The 15,524-nt window shown below is 42.5% G+C and overlaps 2 protein-coding genes across 3 annotated transcripts; both read right to left on the bottom strand.

The window, feature by feature from the left end:
* Positions 1-142: 142 nt before the first annotated feature.
* Positions 143-4,931, bottom strand: LOC130165583 (transmembrane protein 237B-like). Of its 2 annotated transcripts, XM_056370971.1 has the most exons (14): positions 4,739-4,931; positions 4,374-4,409; positions 2,916-2,947; positions 2,802-2,815; positions 2,640-2,699; positions 2,312-2,440; positions 2,118-2,211; positions 1,627-1,784; positions 1,378-1,510; positions 1,092-1,283; positions 864-937; positions 680-767; positions 476-597; positions 143-378 (listed from the first exon to the last, which is right to left on the bottom strand). In XM_056370971.1, the coding sequence occupies exons 1-14, from the start codon at positions 4,757-4,759 to the stop codon at positions 314-316; spliced, it is 1,218 nt and encodes a 405-aa protein (XP_056226946.1). In that variant the 5' UTR covers positions 4,760-4,931; the 3' UTR covers positions 143-313. The 2 variants fall into 2 exon arrangements, with proteins under 2 accessions (XP_056226946.1, XP_056226945.1); XM_056370970.1 differs by having other exon boundaries at positions 680-937.
* A 127-nt stretch (positions 4,932-5,058) lies between these two features.
* Positions 5,059-14,966, bottom strand: mpp4b (MAGUK p55 scaffold protein 4b). Its single transcript, XM_056370972.1, has 22 exons — positions 14,507-14,966; positions 13,651-13,765; positions 13,450-13,571; positions 13,223-13,300; positions 13,039-13,122; positions 12,779-12,910; positions 9,756-9,837; positions 9,433-9,518; positions 9,236-9,310; positions 8,941-9,137; positions 8,734-8,792; positions 8,607-8,624; positions 8,483-8,524; positions 8,341-8,361; positions 8,180-8,194; positions 7,970-8,011; positions 7,674-7,847; positions 7,387-7,467; positions 7,076-7,169; positions 6,637-6,745; positions 6,215-6,349; positions 5,059-6,032 (listed from the first exon to the last, which is right to left on the bottom strand). The coding sequence occupies exons 2-22, from the start codon at positions 13,706-13,708 to the stop codon at positions 5,841-5,843; spliced, it is 1,896 nt and encodes a 631-aa protein (XP_056226947.1). The 5' UTR covers positions 13,709-13,765; positions 14,507-14,966; the 3' UTR covers positions 5,059-5,840.
* Between the last annotated feature and the right edge of the window lie 558 nt (positions 14,967-15,524).

Below are 15,524 nucleotides of genomic sequence, written 5' to 3'. Positions count from 1 at the left end.
TTTACTAGTAAATGAGCTCAATATCTCTTCCAACACTGCTTATTCCATATAATTATTGAACCTATTAAAGATCAATGGTAGCCTAGCAAACCTGGGCATACCATCGAATTCCCTTCATATGAAATAAAAACATGTTGCTGGGTTTGTTGGATAAAATCTTGTATTTAGAAAGAAACAAGTACATTCACATTTCAAAAATACAAAAATAATATACAGTATCACACATTCAGTGTTCACTGCTAAAATATGGTGCAAAATATGTGCAAAGTGACATCAAAGCTGTCGTCTCAGATCAAATATACTGTCATTCTTCTCAGGCGGTCATTTCTGATTTGTCCTCTGGTTTTGGCGGCTCAATCTCCATGGCCATCAGATAACCTGAGGAAGAAGAACAAGAAAATAAAAGGAACTTTTTCTTCTTTAAGTGTGTTAGGGTGGATTTAGTTGAGATTAAAGCAGCATTCAACACACTCACCTTCAGTGTAGTCGGTCTCAGGTCTGGTGGCGATGAAGATCCAGGCAAGGCCAACAAGCAGCGCCACCACCAGGTTGACCGTCACCCACGGGTGGAGAATCTGGTGCTCTGACCCTGGTGGCCTAGAGAAGAAAACAGAAGGGCCTCAGGTTTCACATCCAGGCTTCATGATGAGATAGAAACCATAACATTAACTGAGCTCACCATAGCGTGGTGTTGAAGGACGGGTACAGGTTGATTCGATCGCTGGTCATCTGCTGGCTCAAACAGAGGACCAGCGCTGAGAAATACACTACGGATTGGAGATAATAAACAAAGAGTGTATAGTGTGTGTTTAAAGGAAGGACTTGTACTTCATCTAAAACGAATAAATACAGCGTGGACTCACAGAATGAGGCGAGTGCGACGGGGTCCAGTGTGATGAACTCCTGCAGAGCCATGGAGCCTTTGGCCAGATTCACTCTGAGAAGAAGACTAGGCTTACTACACATAGATGACCTTTCTCTTGCACATTTTTAGAGCTACAACAATTTCATGTTGGGTGACAAACAGGAAGGTTTTTTTTCTTGATGCCATCTTGATTGAGCAGGAATGAGAACAAGCCCTGGTGTCTTACCGGTCGAAGGCGGCCACGGTGCTGACGGCCAGCAGCATGTAGAGCAGAGACTGGGAGGGGTAAGCCAGGCTGTGGTACTGCTCCAGCAGGTTGGACAGAGCGGTTAGGTGTTGCCCGGCCAACATGTACACCACAACGATGTTCCACACAGCATAGCCCGCCAGGAAGCCGTGACAGTAAAGACCGAACACCCTGAACCAGATAGAAGAGAGAAGAGACGTTAAAGAAAATAGGGGAGTGTGTGTCTGTGTATGTTTTATTTTGTGCAGAGACATTTTTCCTTCACCTGAAGCATTCGTGCACTCTGATAGAAACGTCTCTGGTGGTCCAGAGCGGCTGCATGTGCTGGAGGTCCGTCATGTTATCCATCTGGTCACTGGTCTTCCTCCAGTCTGAGCGCTCCGCTGCCTGGAAACGTTCTGCACGTCATCACACACACACACACACACACACACACACACACACACACTTCAGTTACTATTTCCACTCAAGCCATTTAACAGCTTTGACCCCATCATCTTCTCTCATTACTCACTGTTCCTCTCCACAAAGACCTTCCCAACCGGCTGGCTCTGACCCTGCGGGGCCGAGAACAGGGAATGCTGGGGGATGGCAGGAGGGGTGTCTGTGATAATATCATCCTCCTCCACGTCCAACTCATCGGGAAGCTGTGATTCAACGACTCTTGACTTCCTGAAATTTCAAGAATAAAAGTTTTAGAGAAAAATGGAACATATTCGATATATCATCCTGTAATTGCTGTCACATTTGTCTCTTATGAAGACTTTCTTTTATTGATTCTGTGACAATAACTTGGATGCTTTTTTTATCATGTGTGCTTTGGTTTGGTTTAGTTTTACTTAATTAAAAGAAAAGAAGACCAAAGAAAAATGACAAATTCAACCCAACATATGACACTGATGTGGGAGAATTTTCAATCAGCCTGCAGATAAATCGATAATGAAAATAACTGCAGATATAATATTATGCAGCAGCATGTTAACTCTGGTTTTCAGGGCTTCTTACTTTTTCTTTTTGGGTTTTCGTACCACTTCTTCTCCATCGGTGGTCTGATCCACTGCATCTCCATTCACCAGATCAGCCTGGTCATCTTCAAGATCTGAAACCATGAATTTTTTATTTTTTTTATCCCGATGAAACTACAGCATCATAGGGTTAGTATAGCTCCCATACAGAAAAGCAACACACATAGATTTTACCTATAGTGGCAGCTTTCTTTTTCTTCCTCCTCCTCTGGGGGGGTGCTTCAGTTGCGGGTTCAAGAGAAAGTTGCTCTCCGACCTCAGACGTCCTCCTGCTGCCCAGGCCTCCCATCTCCACCCCCTGATCTAAAAAGGAAAGATGGAAATAAGAATAAATGAAGAGTGATAAATGGCAGAAAAACAAAATGTCAAGTTCAGCAAAATTAAAGGTTTAGCTGTTAAGTCTTTGTGTTGGCGTGACCTTGACATTTAAACCAATAAGTTGAGTTAATTAACATTTGGCTATGAGTACTGAATTAGCTGCACAGACATTTGTGTTTCGTACCATCCATATCATCAACTCCATTTGCCTCCTTTCTCACCCTCTTCTTCTTCTGTTTTGGTGCTATACAAGAAAAATAAACACAAGGAAAGTTCAATGAAAAATTCAATGAAAAAATCAATTATAAACATTATAAAGAACTATTTAGTACAAATCCTGACTCACCAACTGCGTCCTGACTTCATGTGTCAGTGCATATAAAAAACAGAAGAAAGAAATTGGTATAAAGACAAAAATGAAATCACAGTCACTGTTATAATAATAAACACATTTACTTACCTCAGCATTGTAGGAAGTGTTCGCTGCCCGCGCTTAAGAAGAAGAAGCACAAGTTAGTTTTCTTCTTTGTGTGTTTAAGTTCAGCTTTAAATAACCTGAATTAAAAACTAGTCTAATTTTCCACAGCTGAACTTTTCGCATCCATGACTCATTCGTTCCTATCAACCGCAGACAAATGGATGAGAATGATACACATGCTCTGACAAAACCTGTCGCTGAAAGTCAAGCACGTCACAAGAGGCTATTTAAGTTACAGACACTTACATAACAGCTGAGCTGCCTCGGATTTTAACAGAGCTTTTTCTTTTTTTCCCCTAAATTTTCAGCTCTAGCTTTAAGTCAGATGAGACATCAAAGTTAAATCCTTACCATTGCCTTTCTGGCCATTTCACCTAAGAATCAAGTAAGAGTGGAGTGAAGCCTCGTGTAACATCCTGGCTGTTAAATCCTTGGCTAAATCTGTGGTCATGCATCTGCCAGGACCAAGGATTATTCAGGGCAGAGGTCAAACCTTTTTTCAAACTCTTGAAGCTGCGGCAGTGTGTTTATTTGTATGTCTCTTTGTGTGAAACATCAAGGAAGTGCGTCTTTGGAATCCGGTCTAATCTCCCTGACGATGCTTGTTGAGGCGGTGTGTAAACACCAATACTCTGTATGGTGCTTTACATGTTGTCCCTAAACACACTTAGACAACTTTTCAAGCTTATTCCACTGCTTTTCAGGTTTGTTTGGTGACAATCAAGGAGAAGAAGTTTCATTTTTGGGCTGAAAAATGGTTTTACTTCAGATATTTTCATCAATTAGACTTTTAATTACCTTAGTAATCTGCGACTGACCACATGCCTGCCTGGCTTCATTATTTTCTGTTATATATGTAAGTTACTGTGTTTTTCTTCACTGACTCTTTTTTTCAACTAAATGACTAGTTGTTTTACTGTATGAAATATCAGAAAATGTCCCTGAGCTCAAGATGACGCCTTTAAATATTCAATTTACACAAATATAAAACAAGAAGAAGCAGTGAATCCTCACATATGTCTTAAACAATTAATCTTTTATTATCTTTATTGTTGATGATTAATTGAGTATGTGTTACTGCACTGGTGTAGTTTGTTGTTTTTACTATGAAATTTGTCTGAAATCCAAATTGTACTGAGATAATTAGTTTACTCAATCAAAACATTTTCTTATTCAGAGAATCAGTTATTTTTTCTTTTATATTCAGTAAAACTACCAAATATTTGCTGCTTACAGTTTCACAAATGCTTTTATTTGTTTCATATAACTATAAATTGATTAGATTTTATTTTGGGGCCATTATTTTGCCGCTTAGTATTTCGCTTAAAATGAAACCCTTCTAAGGACAGTGCAGTTTTAAATGAGTATAATAGGAAACAGTAACTACAGTGGTCTCATAGATAAGTTTAGAGCAGTAACAGCTGGATTTGACTGACTAACCTGTGGAAGAGGCGGGAGCTCCCTGGGTCGCATTTTCTATAATTAAAAAAAAAAAAACAGATTATTAGCGATATTTAAAATGTTATAATACGTATTTCTATTATTAAATGTAGTAATAGGTAACGTTACAACAGATAACAGAACAGAATAACGTAACAGAATTGAAAACCTTAGGTAACCGTTCGCTACTGTTAATTTAAAAAATATTGTTTACACCAACAGTAGCCTACAGTAAAATATAAAAAGTTTAAATTCGACAAATTTAAAATATTTTATTCGTCGTATTTTCGTCGAAATAACATTTAACAATAGCCCGGTAGCCACTTCAACGTTCCGTTATTGATGAGAATAAACGTGTTAGCTACCTTTGAGCCTCCTGTATCCATACTGCGAAGTTCACTCAAAACTACGCCTTTATATGTCCATCCAGTTGAAGCATATTTAGTTTAAAGGCATATGTTAACGGCTCAAACCACTTAAAAGCGAATAAACTGCTACTTTGATTGTTATTGACTTTATCTAGACTACGGAGAGGTGCTACCCGGATGTATTTATGAGTAGCACACACACACAACACTTCCTGTGTTTTCAAAATAAAAGCTTACACACAAAGCGAGGACAGGCAAGGCAACAAAACAGGAGAATAAATGACTGACTAAAAAAATGAATAATAAATAAATTACTATCATAATTGGTTTATTAATGTCACACACAGGTACAAATATCAAAATGTCATTGCTTTGCTTGCACTTTTGCTGCATCTTACCCTGAAAAACATGGTTTTCATTACATTATTTGAATGAAATAAGGACACAGTGTTTGTGTTTGGTTTTTTATGGGGTTTTTTGCAAGAGCTTGCCAAACACAGCATTTAGTTAATCTTTTGTAAATCTCAAACAAAACACAAAGAAATCATAAAAATGACAAAAAAAACAAAACATTTAACAAATTGGAAAAACATCAAGTTTGCTCTCTAGTATGTAAACATCAATTGGAAAAATATCAGGTTCTGAGCGGGGAGCAGGGCAAGAAACCTTTTTTATTCAAATTAAAGCTGCATGTAAAGCAGGAAGCTACCTTTTGAATGAGCACTCTCTGCTTGTAGCGTTACTGTAATTATCTAAAAAACAATTAGTCTAACTACTAGTTAAAAGAAAAAAAAATTGTGACAAACTGACATAGTTTCAGGGATTTCTTTGGGCGTGAGCCCAGCTTCATCTTGTCTTTAGGGATTTGAACCGACTTAAGAATCAGATCAAGCATGCCACAAACACCAAGATCAAAATATTTCCTTTTTTTCATGCCCTACTCCCCTAAAACATGCAGTATTAGACATACAACAAATTGATTTCAATGTAAAACTTTTCGGGATGATATTCCAGACTTTCAGTCTCCAAAATAAATTTGCTGCCATAATAAAATGGGGTCACATCTCTCTTGTCCCCTCGTCTTCTCCTCCGTCCTCACTTACGACTCGGCGGTGGGTCGTATCCAGCTGGCAGGGACCCACTGCGGCTCGTCCTGCGCCTTCCTCACCACCGTCAGCAGCTGGACGCAGGAGTCCTGCAGCTCATCGTTGACGATCACGTGGTCGAAGAACTGCCAGAAGTGGGACTCAATCTTCCGGGCCGCCTCCTCCATCTCCTGGAAGTCTTCATTCTGATGGAGGAGAGTTGCAATTTCACTATGTGACCAAATCTCTCTTTTTGTATATGGGTTTTATCTGTGGTTCTTTCTGACATTCTTTTTTTATTTATCTGATCTGGTTCAAAATTATATAGTGATATTAACAGTGTTTTATCATATTGTCATGCATTATTACACATATACATAGAGCTTACTTTGAACGGTCGGTTGACATAGTAGTTGGTGGTGATGTATGACTCCTGTCTTGTCTCCTTGAGGCGCTCCAGAGGCGGAGGCTTCACATAGATGATGTAGGCCCTCAGCTCGTGGGTCCTCACTGCCTGGATGGCCTAAATAGAGAAGATAAAGAACATTCAGTTTAAATCTATTTTTTGTACCATTTAAAAAAAAAAAACATATGAAACACAAAACTTCTTCTGTTAGTGGTATTGTGAAATGGTTAGGTTCTAATTTAAACCATTTGTTAACACAATGACATTAATTCAGACATAACAGATAATGATAACGTAATTACTTTTTAAATGAATAAATATAAGTTTGGAATAGTGGCTTTAAAAACTTTTCAGCCAGAATTTCAGCCACTAGTGAGCACAGTCAGTCTCCATGTTATATTTACATTTGGCTCGATGTCGATGACGCAGATCTTCCCGCTGTTTAAAACCTCCTTCACAGACTCAATGCTGGTGCCGTAAAGATTCCCTTTATACTCCCCGTACTCAAGAAACCTGTTGAACACCATCACTTTATATTAAAAACACAGGAACCAGAAGTACTTGATGCTTAAACATTCATTTCTGAACTCATTTTGTGAATACTGCGACTGTAATGTGAGTTGTTATATGGTGCAGGCACAGCTTTTTATCATTTCAAAAGGCAGCATGAACCGTTTCCTCTCACATTCAATTAAAAAAATGCTCATATAGATGCTCTTGAGCATTTTACAAATTGAAAATAATAAAAAGGTCAATAAATTGTGTTTAGACTTTGTAAAAATGACACCGTGTCTCCACAACATTCATGAATAATTAATGGCTTTCGAGCAGAGACAGATGTACCTGTTGTTATAAACCATGTTGTCAAAGATTTCTCGGCTGGTGTAGAAATATTCTCTTCCAGACTCCTCGTATCCTCTCGGTGCTCTTGTGGTGTCTGGAGGAGGAAAAAAGAAACTCACATTTAATAATTTTTCTTCCAGACAGACAGTCAATTAATAACTTACAAAAGATAATCACACAAAAAGGATAAAAACACAGCCTCAGGAAAAGGAAAAAACAGTACTTTGTGCGTCTTTCAGGATTTTTCATGTGCTGTGAGCTGTGACTTAGGTTCATTGTAAATTTGTTGGATGATCATAGCTGACACATACGAGGTACAGCTCCCTGGAAGACGTTGGGGTTCATTTCAATCAGGCGCCTCCGAAGTTCATTCACACCCACACCAGTCGGACCTGAGAAAAACAGAACACAGCTAAAGATCTCTCTCACATGATCAAACATTAATCAATCCAACCACATTTCATCTGTAATTTGCTGTTTGATGAATTAAATGAGTCATTTCTAATGTATATACTATTTAAATGTTTCCCTGAAGCTTGTTTTTAATCATCTGTAATGTTTTATTTTCCCTGTTTTTCTAATAAGATGTTTAGTGTACCTAAGAGAGCGATGAGGCGTTGCGTGTCCTGTGGGTGGCGCTGGTAGCGCACCACCTCCTCATACGGGCTGTTGAGGGTGCTGTAGCAGCTGCTGGGACAGCGGGTGTGACAGGACGGCTGGACGGTGCTGTGAAACCGCCGCCTGCACAGACGCATGCTGCGCCTGAAGCCCGCTGAGGGAAAACATAAAAAAAAAAAGAAGAAGTAAAAAATCAACTCGTTAATTAATTAATTACAGAAACACAGAGGATATGATGTATGATATAAATGATCATATTTATGTTTGAAGACTTACCTAAATAAATCCCTTCAATGTTGCTGCTGAAGTCATCCTCCTCTGGTTTGATATGAAGAGAAGGATGAGATGAAAATGGAGGAAATTATGAGTAAAAATAAAAAAGAGAAAGAAATACAGATACTGAGGAAATGACAGCTGTATGATTGGTGGTGTTTTGTCCTCTGTACTTTCAAAGCACTTAAAGACAAATGGCCATGGTTTTCTCACCTTCTCTGAGCTCCTCTGACATTTCGCCGTCAGACAGCAGAAAGGTTTGGGAAAGAAACAATAACAAAAGCTTCAGACAAAGGACAGGACAGAGTGACGCTTTGCTTTTATGACACCAAATCCAGAATCAAAACAGATTAAATCAACAAAGACTTACCTACCAGATTCAAATGCCTCCTCGTCTGCCAGACAGAAAAACACACAGGGGAGATTAATCGCAAAGCACAGTCATTCAATAAGTTTGTGTTTGAAAGATTAAAAGAGCACACGGACATATATGTAAAGCAGTAAGTGAGGATTTACCTGCTTCAACACATTTCTCATCAATGGCCATCATGTCTTCCTCTGTGGGAGAAAAACTAACAGTCATATCTGCAATAAAACATATAAATCTACATGTGCAGGTTTTAGTGGAATCTCTCCTTACCTTCTTCTACTGTGCTCACTTCAGTAAGCGTGGAGTAAAACACAATGAAAACTCCACTGTGAAAACAGCCGGTCACTTCTGAAACTGTTTTGGACTGTTATTCAAAGACAAACGTGGGTGAACTTACAGGTCTGAATGCAGGCGTGAGGCTGATAAGGCTGAGACCACCAGAAATCCCTCTGCTTCCTGTTACAACAGATTCAGGTTTAAATTAGGCCAACATCACAAACTCCAACTCCACCAAGCACCAAATCTCTGGTCACGTTTGTAATCTCTAATTCATTCTTTGATCTGATATCTGCTGATTTTACTCCAAATGTTTCCTTAACAGCACCGTTTGAGCAGGTTAGTGGAGGGGATGAGCCCAGCACAGGCCGTGTTGCTGGGCAATTTCTTGGCCTGCCACCAGAGGGCGTCTGTCTGGTCCACGATCTCCAGGACGTCACCTTTTCTGAAGCTCATGCCGGCGTCGGCGCAGGGGATGGCCGGGTCCTGCTGAGGGCTGTAGTCGGCCATGGCCCGCACGTACAGCTAACCCCAGACAATTAATTTAGAGTTATGATATGCAAGGGTTTAAAAAAATAAATAAAAGAAGTGAAAGAATGAGGGAGGTACAGATGATGATTTACCATCGTCTGGTTGTGGACCGGCCTCTCTGTGATGGGAACAACCTTAAACATGATGGTGCCCTGTGACCTCGCTTGCTGATTGTTTGTAAAGAAAACAAAACGGATTCATTAGCGGACTGAGAAACTGTGAGGCCTTTTGCTTTTAGGAAAATCACTGAGGAAGACAAGACACAGGGATTCAGAGAGCAGTGACCCACCACAACTTGGATAACTTGCTCAGGCTCCATCCCGTCCACAGGAAAACCATTCACCTCTATGATCCTGTCCCCTGCATGCAGCAGACCTACACACACACACACACACACACACACACACACACACACACACACACACACACACACACACACACACACACACACACACACAAATACAGGTGAAAATAAAAACAAGGCCTTCACATTTCCTCAAGTTCTTAAAGGGCCAGTCCTCTCTCAGGTGTTGTCTTGTAGCATCAGTTATTATTGAACAGTATACAGTAAACTGACAACATTCAACACTATCCTTGGTAGGCAAGACTCACCACTTCGATCAGCCAGCCCTCCATGAATCACCCGAGCAACAAAGATCTCCCCCGTGATGTCGTTTCTCTTTATAGTCGCTCCCTGGAACAAAAAAAGGACAAAAACACTGAATAAATAAACCAACTGTAATGTGATTTGTAATGTGAATGGGAAGCAACAACACGATGGACACACGTGGCGGTGAAATGGAAAAAAGGGACGATTCAGGCGCAAAGAAACAGCGACACAAGTGAAAGTTGACTGGTGAAGTTCTTGACATGAAGAATCCAGACATCGCTGGTGATGAGGGAGCCGGAGAGGAAAATGAAAGAATGAAATGGCCCCTCTACAGAAACACAACATGATGGAGGGAAAACCAGAAGAAATGCCAACTACCGCTGTACATGTCTGCAGGTCAGCCAGGTCAGAGACGGCTTTGAAAGGACGCAAGAACTCCACTTTTTGGACACTTCTCTGCGTCTCTCATGTCGCCTTCTTTCTCTTCTTCTTCCTCTGATTCGAGCGACCTCCTCTCACGGCCTTGGACGTCTCGTTGGTCTCATCTAACAGGCCGTTAGTCAGAGGATGTTTGGATGCTGGGAGATCAGGGTGATGTATGTGCTTCTTCTTTGGGGAGGGGGTATTTTTGTTTTTTAGGGTTGTTCGGGGTGATCCGCGGCAAGACACAGACAGACAGCTGGTGCCCTGGGAGGTGGAGGGAGCGTCCTGGGAGCTGCTGAGGGAGCTGGAGGAGGTGGAGGAAGGAAGTGAGGGGAAGGGACATCTGGATTGGTGTGTCAAAGATGGACGCTGCCCTCGAGTCTTCGTAGTCGGGCTTTTCTTGGGTGTGTCGTCTTGCTCAGCAGCTGCAGGTTTTGTGGAGTTGGTGTCAATCCTGGTGGCGGCGAGGAGGACCTGCAGCCGGTCCACCACCTGAGTGAGGAGGACTAAGGCGTGCGAGTTGTCCTGCACAGTCTCCGACATACGCTCGGTGGCAGCTGCCATCTTCTCCCCCAGGAGCTTCATGTCCCTGGTGCTGGTCTCCATGGAGCTGGCGGCAAGCTGCACAGTGCTCCTCAGCTCGTCCAGACTCTCCTGCTTGGCGAGCTCCACGGGCGCCACCGAGGGCATCTCTACCACACGGCGAGGGTGCATGGGACTCGGGGGAGCCGTGCGGATGCGGGGGCTTTGGCTTCGGAGCCGCGGAGTCAGGCCTGGCTGGAGGTAGTCGTCTATGTTGGAGTAGTAGGGTACAGTGAGGCATGGGGGAGACATGGTCCAACGGCGGGATGTGGGAAGCGGGGAGGGGGCGTCGGCAGACTCTCCTGTTTCATCCTCATTCCCACTGTCCATCTCTTCTATGACGTTGTCTCCAATGAGAAAACAGACATCATTAATCCATGAAAAACCACAAGGAGATGTGATGAAAGATGGATGAAGAGGGCGAAATGACGAATGATGAAAACCCCACAGGGCCTTGTTTCCTGAAAGCATCTTACAGTAGATCGTAGATTAACAAGACGAACCTCAAACTGCAGGTTTTATCCAAGTTTTGAATTATTTCTTACATTTATTTTCTCTATAATGAGATCGCTCCCCAGGAGATGAGGCCCAGGTCTTTTCTTACCGATCAGAACAGAGCTGTAGACCGAAGGCGCGGAGTGGTTCAGACCTTGCTCCCACAGCAGGTTGGTGTAACAAACTCTACACTGGCTCATCTGTTTGCCACAGCACACCTGACAGTTACTCATCGGCTTATACTGAGATGGAGGGTACGGCCGAGCCCCCGCTGGGTGACACAGCGCTTCAGTTGGAGGGTAGCTGCCTCTGCGAACGCTACGCCACGGTGAATCCTTGACATCCAGGCTGTGGCTCTCAGCAGCAGCTGTGCTCTGGGCGCCAAATGCACGACCTCGGTGAAGCCTCTGCCGGGTCAGGCCCCTCAAGGTGTCCCAGTGACTGTGGATCCCCCCTCTGGAGCTTTTTGCAGAGGGAGGGGAGGCACTGGGAAGCCGCAGCCTGACTCTCTGGTGGGTGCAAAGCTGTGAGACAAGAGAGTCACTCAAAGGTAGAGGAAACGTTCAACACAGGAACTGGAGACTGACAACTTCCACTGGAAAACTGCAAGGTTTGAAGATGGAATATCTGCTATAAAAAATGAGTCATCAGCACTCCCTGTTAAAATAACTGTGTAATAAAAGACCTAGAAAACAACATACAAAACAGCGACATGCGTATTAAGAGTTTAGCAGAGACTGATAATAAATGAGTGTTTTTCTTTAAAATCCTTCTCTTTCTGCTGTTTGGAAATCATCCATCAAGCACCCACAGACAATTTCACAAATGAGAGATTATAAAATTCAAACATCTGGTCTACAGCTGGATGCAGCTGTTTGATTTATATTTGGCAAAATAAAACAGCATCTGCTTGCACAGGACTGGAAATAGCCCCATTGTGGTCTAATTTATACACATAGATGTATGTGGTGTATTTCTTACAGTCAGATTACAGGAATCTTAAAGGATCAGTTCATCCAAATCACAAACCACATTTTCTATATTTCCCTAGTGTTATCAAGCCACGTGGTCAGTTTGGTTTAATGTGCAAATATATGTGAGACTTCTGCATCCACACAAATACAATGATTTTTTTTAAAAATACAAAATTGAGATTTGTAAGATTTAGTCGCAGTACTGATCATAATGACCTCGAGCAAGAACTTTCTCGACTGTGGCTTTATCAAAATGTAACCGTTCAGTTGTTTTGTAGTATGACTTCATGTCCTGAAGCCATTTTTATCCTCTGTGAGGTTTGTCTGATGGGTTTCCCTAATCCCAACCAACCTGTTTTTGTGAAGAGGGATTAAAAAAATAAAATTCATACATAGAAAGGTGGGCGATCCCATCACAATGTGGCCTCATTTAAGGTCACGTAGTGCCTAAAAAGAGTTTGGAAGGGCTTGGCAAAAAACATAGTACAAACCAAACTTCATTAGCAGCTTTCATAATGAGTAATGAGGGGGGTGTTAGCTATGTAGCTCACCAGAGGCTGTTTGTTTTTGACCAGGCAGACTATCCTGGTGGCCTCCTCATCGTCCGGCAGGTCTTCAGGCATTGGTGGCAGCACCGGCTCATAGTCCCTCTGGGCCACCGTATCATGAGCAGAGAGCAGAGCCTACAAAACATGCAGATCAGACGGATTGTTCATTGCATGGTGCCGCACTGCATTGTCCGAATACAAATGAATATTAAAATGAGGGAAATCAGGTCAGTTACAGAAGTCTTGTAGATGTGGCTTCTTACCTGCAGGTGCGGCTGCCGCAGGAGGCGGTAGAGCTCTTTGGCCTCTTCAGAGCAGCCTGATAACGCCCTGATGTCAATCAGCAGCTGCACAGACAGGAAAACACATATCCTCCATTTAAACAAAGACTCCTACAGAACGACTGTGAGCAACAAGTTAATATTATAAAACAAATCTGAGTGCAACCTGAAGTGAGAGTCCTGAAGCGTAGTCCAGAGCTGGAGCTGGGGAGTCTCTCAGGAACCTCTGGAGACACTCGTACACCTGAAAACAGGGACGTCACACAGTTTAAAGTAAGTAGTTCAGTACCTTAAAGGAGAAATGCACCCTCACACACTCTGAGGCTGTTGTACCTGTGTTCTATGTTATACATTTTTGATGTTATTTCATAGTAGAGGAGAGTGTTTTCAGACCTTGAGCAGTGACTGCAGCCACGATGCGTTCAACAGACTGTGGAGAATCTCCGCTCCGTCGATGTCCTGATTCACCGACTGCCTCACCTCCTCGATCACATCTGTCAGGATCTGACGCAGGCCTGCGACACACAAACACACACAGTGTAAGAGAGTGTAAAAACAAAGCTACAACATCATAACTACATGTGCCCCACTAACCATGCTCTCCCAGTTCGCAGTGGGGGTTCAACACCTGAGCCTCCACCGCCTGCCTCATGGTCACCGGACTCCCGACCTCTGACCCTGACCACCGCTGACCAGGACTGGCAACGACCTGGAAACATGAAGGACACACAGCAAAATGTTCAGCTAATTCCATACAAATATTGCATTTATAACAAGATTAATAAAGTTTATAATATAATATACACGGCTTATTTGTATGTCCCATTTAAGAATCATCAAATCACCAACACGCAGGAAACCAGAGTCTGTGGCATCACCCACCCACCCACTTTGCCTGCTTGGTAATCCATGCAGCCGTGAGCGTGCAGTAGGATCAGGTGGGGAGGCGCAGCCACAGCTCCAGCAGTCGTTAGCGTGAATGGTGTAAGGGGTTAACGGCACAATTTCCATCAGCGTGTAAGAGCAGCGCTGATGGAAATACAGACGGCATAATCTCTGTCTGGTGAACCATCACAGGACAGAAAAACACCTGTTATATTTTCAGGATATAATTCAGCTGTGATGGTTTTTCTTTTTTTTTTTTTTTTTTAAACCAACATCTGGTCAATTTGACATCAACGTGATCGACCAAAGAAAAGGAATAAACAGGTTAATAAATACATTTTTTATCCTGATCATTATTGTAAAAACTATCATGAAGGTGCCAGTTGTGCAGGATGACAGACAAAAAGTGATTGTAAGAAATAAAACAGATCAAGCTACTCATGAGGTAAACACCCATCTGGCAAATTTCTGTAGTTAAAGAAGAGGAAGAGGATGATCCCTTTGGCCTTCCTCCAAGCCCTTCTCTTTTTTTTAAAAACAAAAAAAGCAGTCTGATGCACCTTACCTCTGCGTCCAAGTCCTCAGGGATGCCTCAAGCCTTTCTCCTCCAGCTCCTGCAGGTTTCAGCACCGCTACAGGTGCAGGATAATGTATATATGATCGGAAATATATTCCCAGGAGACTGGACGGAGCACTATGCGTTCATCAAGCTACGGGGAAACGAGAGACAGAGAGACATAGAGAGAGAGAGAAAGAGAGAGAGAGGGCTGTAATCTCCCCCGATCCCACTTAATCCCGGGCAAGTGAGCCGCCTGCCTCTGGCCACCGGAAGCCAGTTCCTCTCTCACCGGCTGGCTGGTTGCAGTGGAGCTGCCAAATCTTCTTAACTCTTTCAGCTTTTAGCGGCACGCAGGAGGAGCTGTGGGGAGAGGAGGCCACGGACTGAGAGAAAAAGGGAGAAAATGTAAGTGAGAAAGGCTTAAAGATCATTCAGATATTTGGTCTTCACGGTCAAGACTTCACTTCTCAGGGAGAGGGAAAAAGACAGCAGGGGTTTGCTCAGGTTGAAAAGGCCTTTAGTGAGTAATTAAAAGATCTGCTAATCTGCCACAACAGCTGGAGTTAAGAGTGGACATGATGCTCAGACAGGCAATCTTCTAGTCGTCTTACTCAGGCCCAAAAGTCTGTCAGGAATGGGAATAATCCCCTCATCAGTAATCTAATTCCTGAGGAAATTCAACAAAATCTGCCCTCCCTCCATCTGAAAACAAAGTCCTGAGATGCCACATTGTACCCAAAACACTGAAATTATCCCTCTGCACTTGACAGCAAAGGCTTAAGACCTTGAACACCACGTTTGTGTTTGTTGGTTAATTCTCACCTTCACTCAAGTCTGGTGCCTCTGCTGCAACGACACCTACCACCTCTGACATGTGAAGGGCTCCTTCTGACCTGTAATTAAAAAAAACAAAAAACAGCTGCAATTAAAAGTGAAAATCCAATCCTTATAAAAATTATATTCCTGAAAGATTCATGAATAAAGTTACATACATTTAACCTTTGACCTGATGATGGCGCTAGAA

Source organism: Seriola aureovittata, chromosome 24 (assembly GCF_021018895.1).
Source record: "Seriola aureovittata isolate HTS-2021-v1 ecotype China chromosome 24, ASM2101889v1, whole genome shotgun sequence".
NCBI lineage: Eukaryota > Metazoa > Chordata > Actinopteri > Carangiformes > Carangidae > Seriola > Seriola aureovittata.
Note: the sequence above shows the minus strand (reverse complement) of the source record. Positions and strands in the feature narration are given on the sequence as shown.

Excerpts from the sequence above, each read along its gene's own strand:
- LOC130165583 (XM_056370970.1), bottom strand. The coding sequence starts at position 4,759 with ATGGATACAGGAGGCTCAAAG. Across the intron at positions 2,212-2,311 it reads AAAGAAAGCTGCCACTATAG|ATCTTGAAGATGACCAGGCT; the intron begins GTAAAATCTATG and ends TCATGGTTTCAG. Across the intron at positions 938-1,091 it reads ACCGTGGCCGCCTTCGACCG|AGTGAATCTGGCCAAAGGCT; the intron begins GTAAGACACCAG and ends TCTTCTTCTCAG.
- mpp4b (XM_056370972.1), bottom strand. The coding sequence starts at position 13,708 with ATGAGGCAGGCGGTGGAGGCTCAGGTGTTGAACCCCCACTGCGAACTG. Across the intron at positions 7,468-7,673 it reads ACGCCTCATCGCTCTCTTAG|GTCCGACTGGTGTGGGTGTG; the intron begins GTACACTAAACA and ends TGTTTTTCTCAG. Across the intron at positions 6,033-6,214 it reads ATGTCAACCGACCGTTCAAA|AATGAAGACTTCCAGGAGAT; the intron begins GTAAGCTCTATG and ends CTCCTCCATCAG.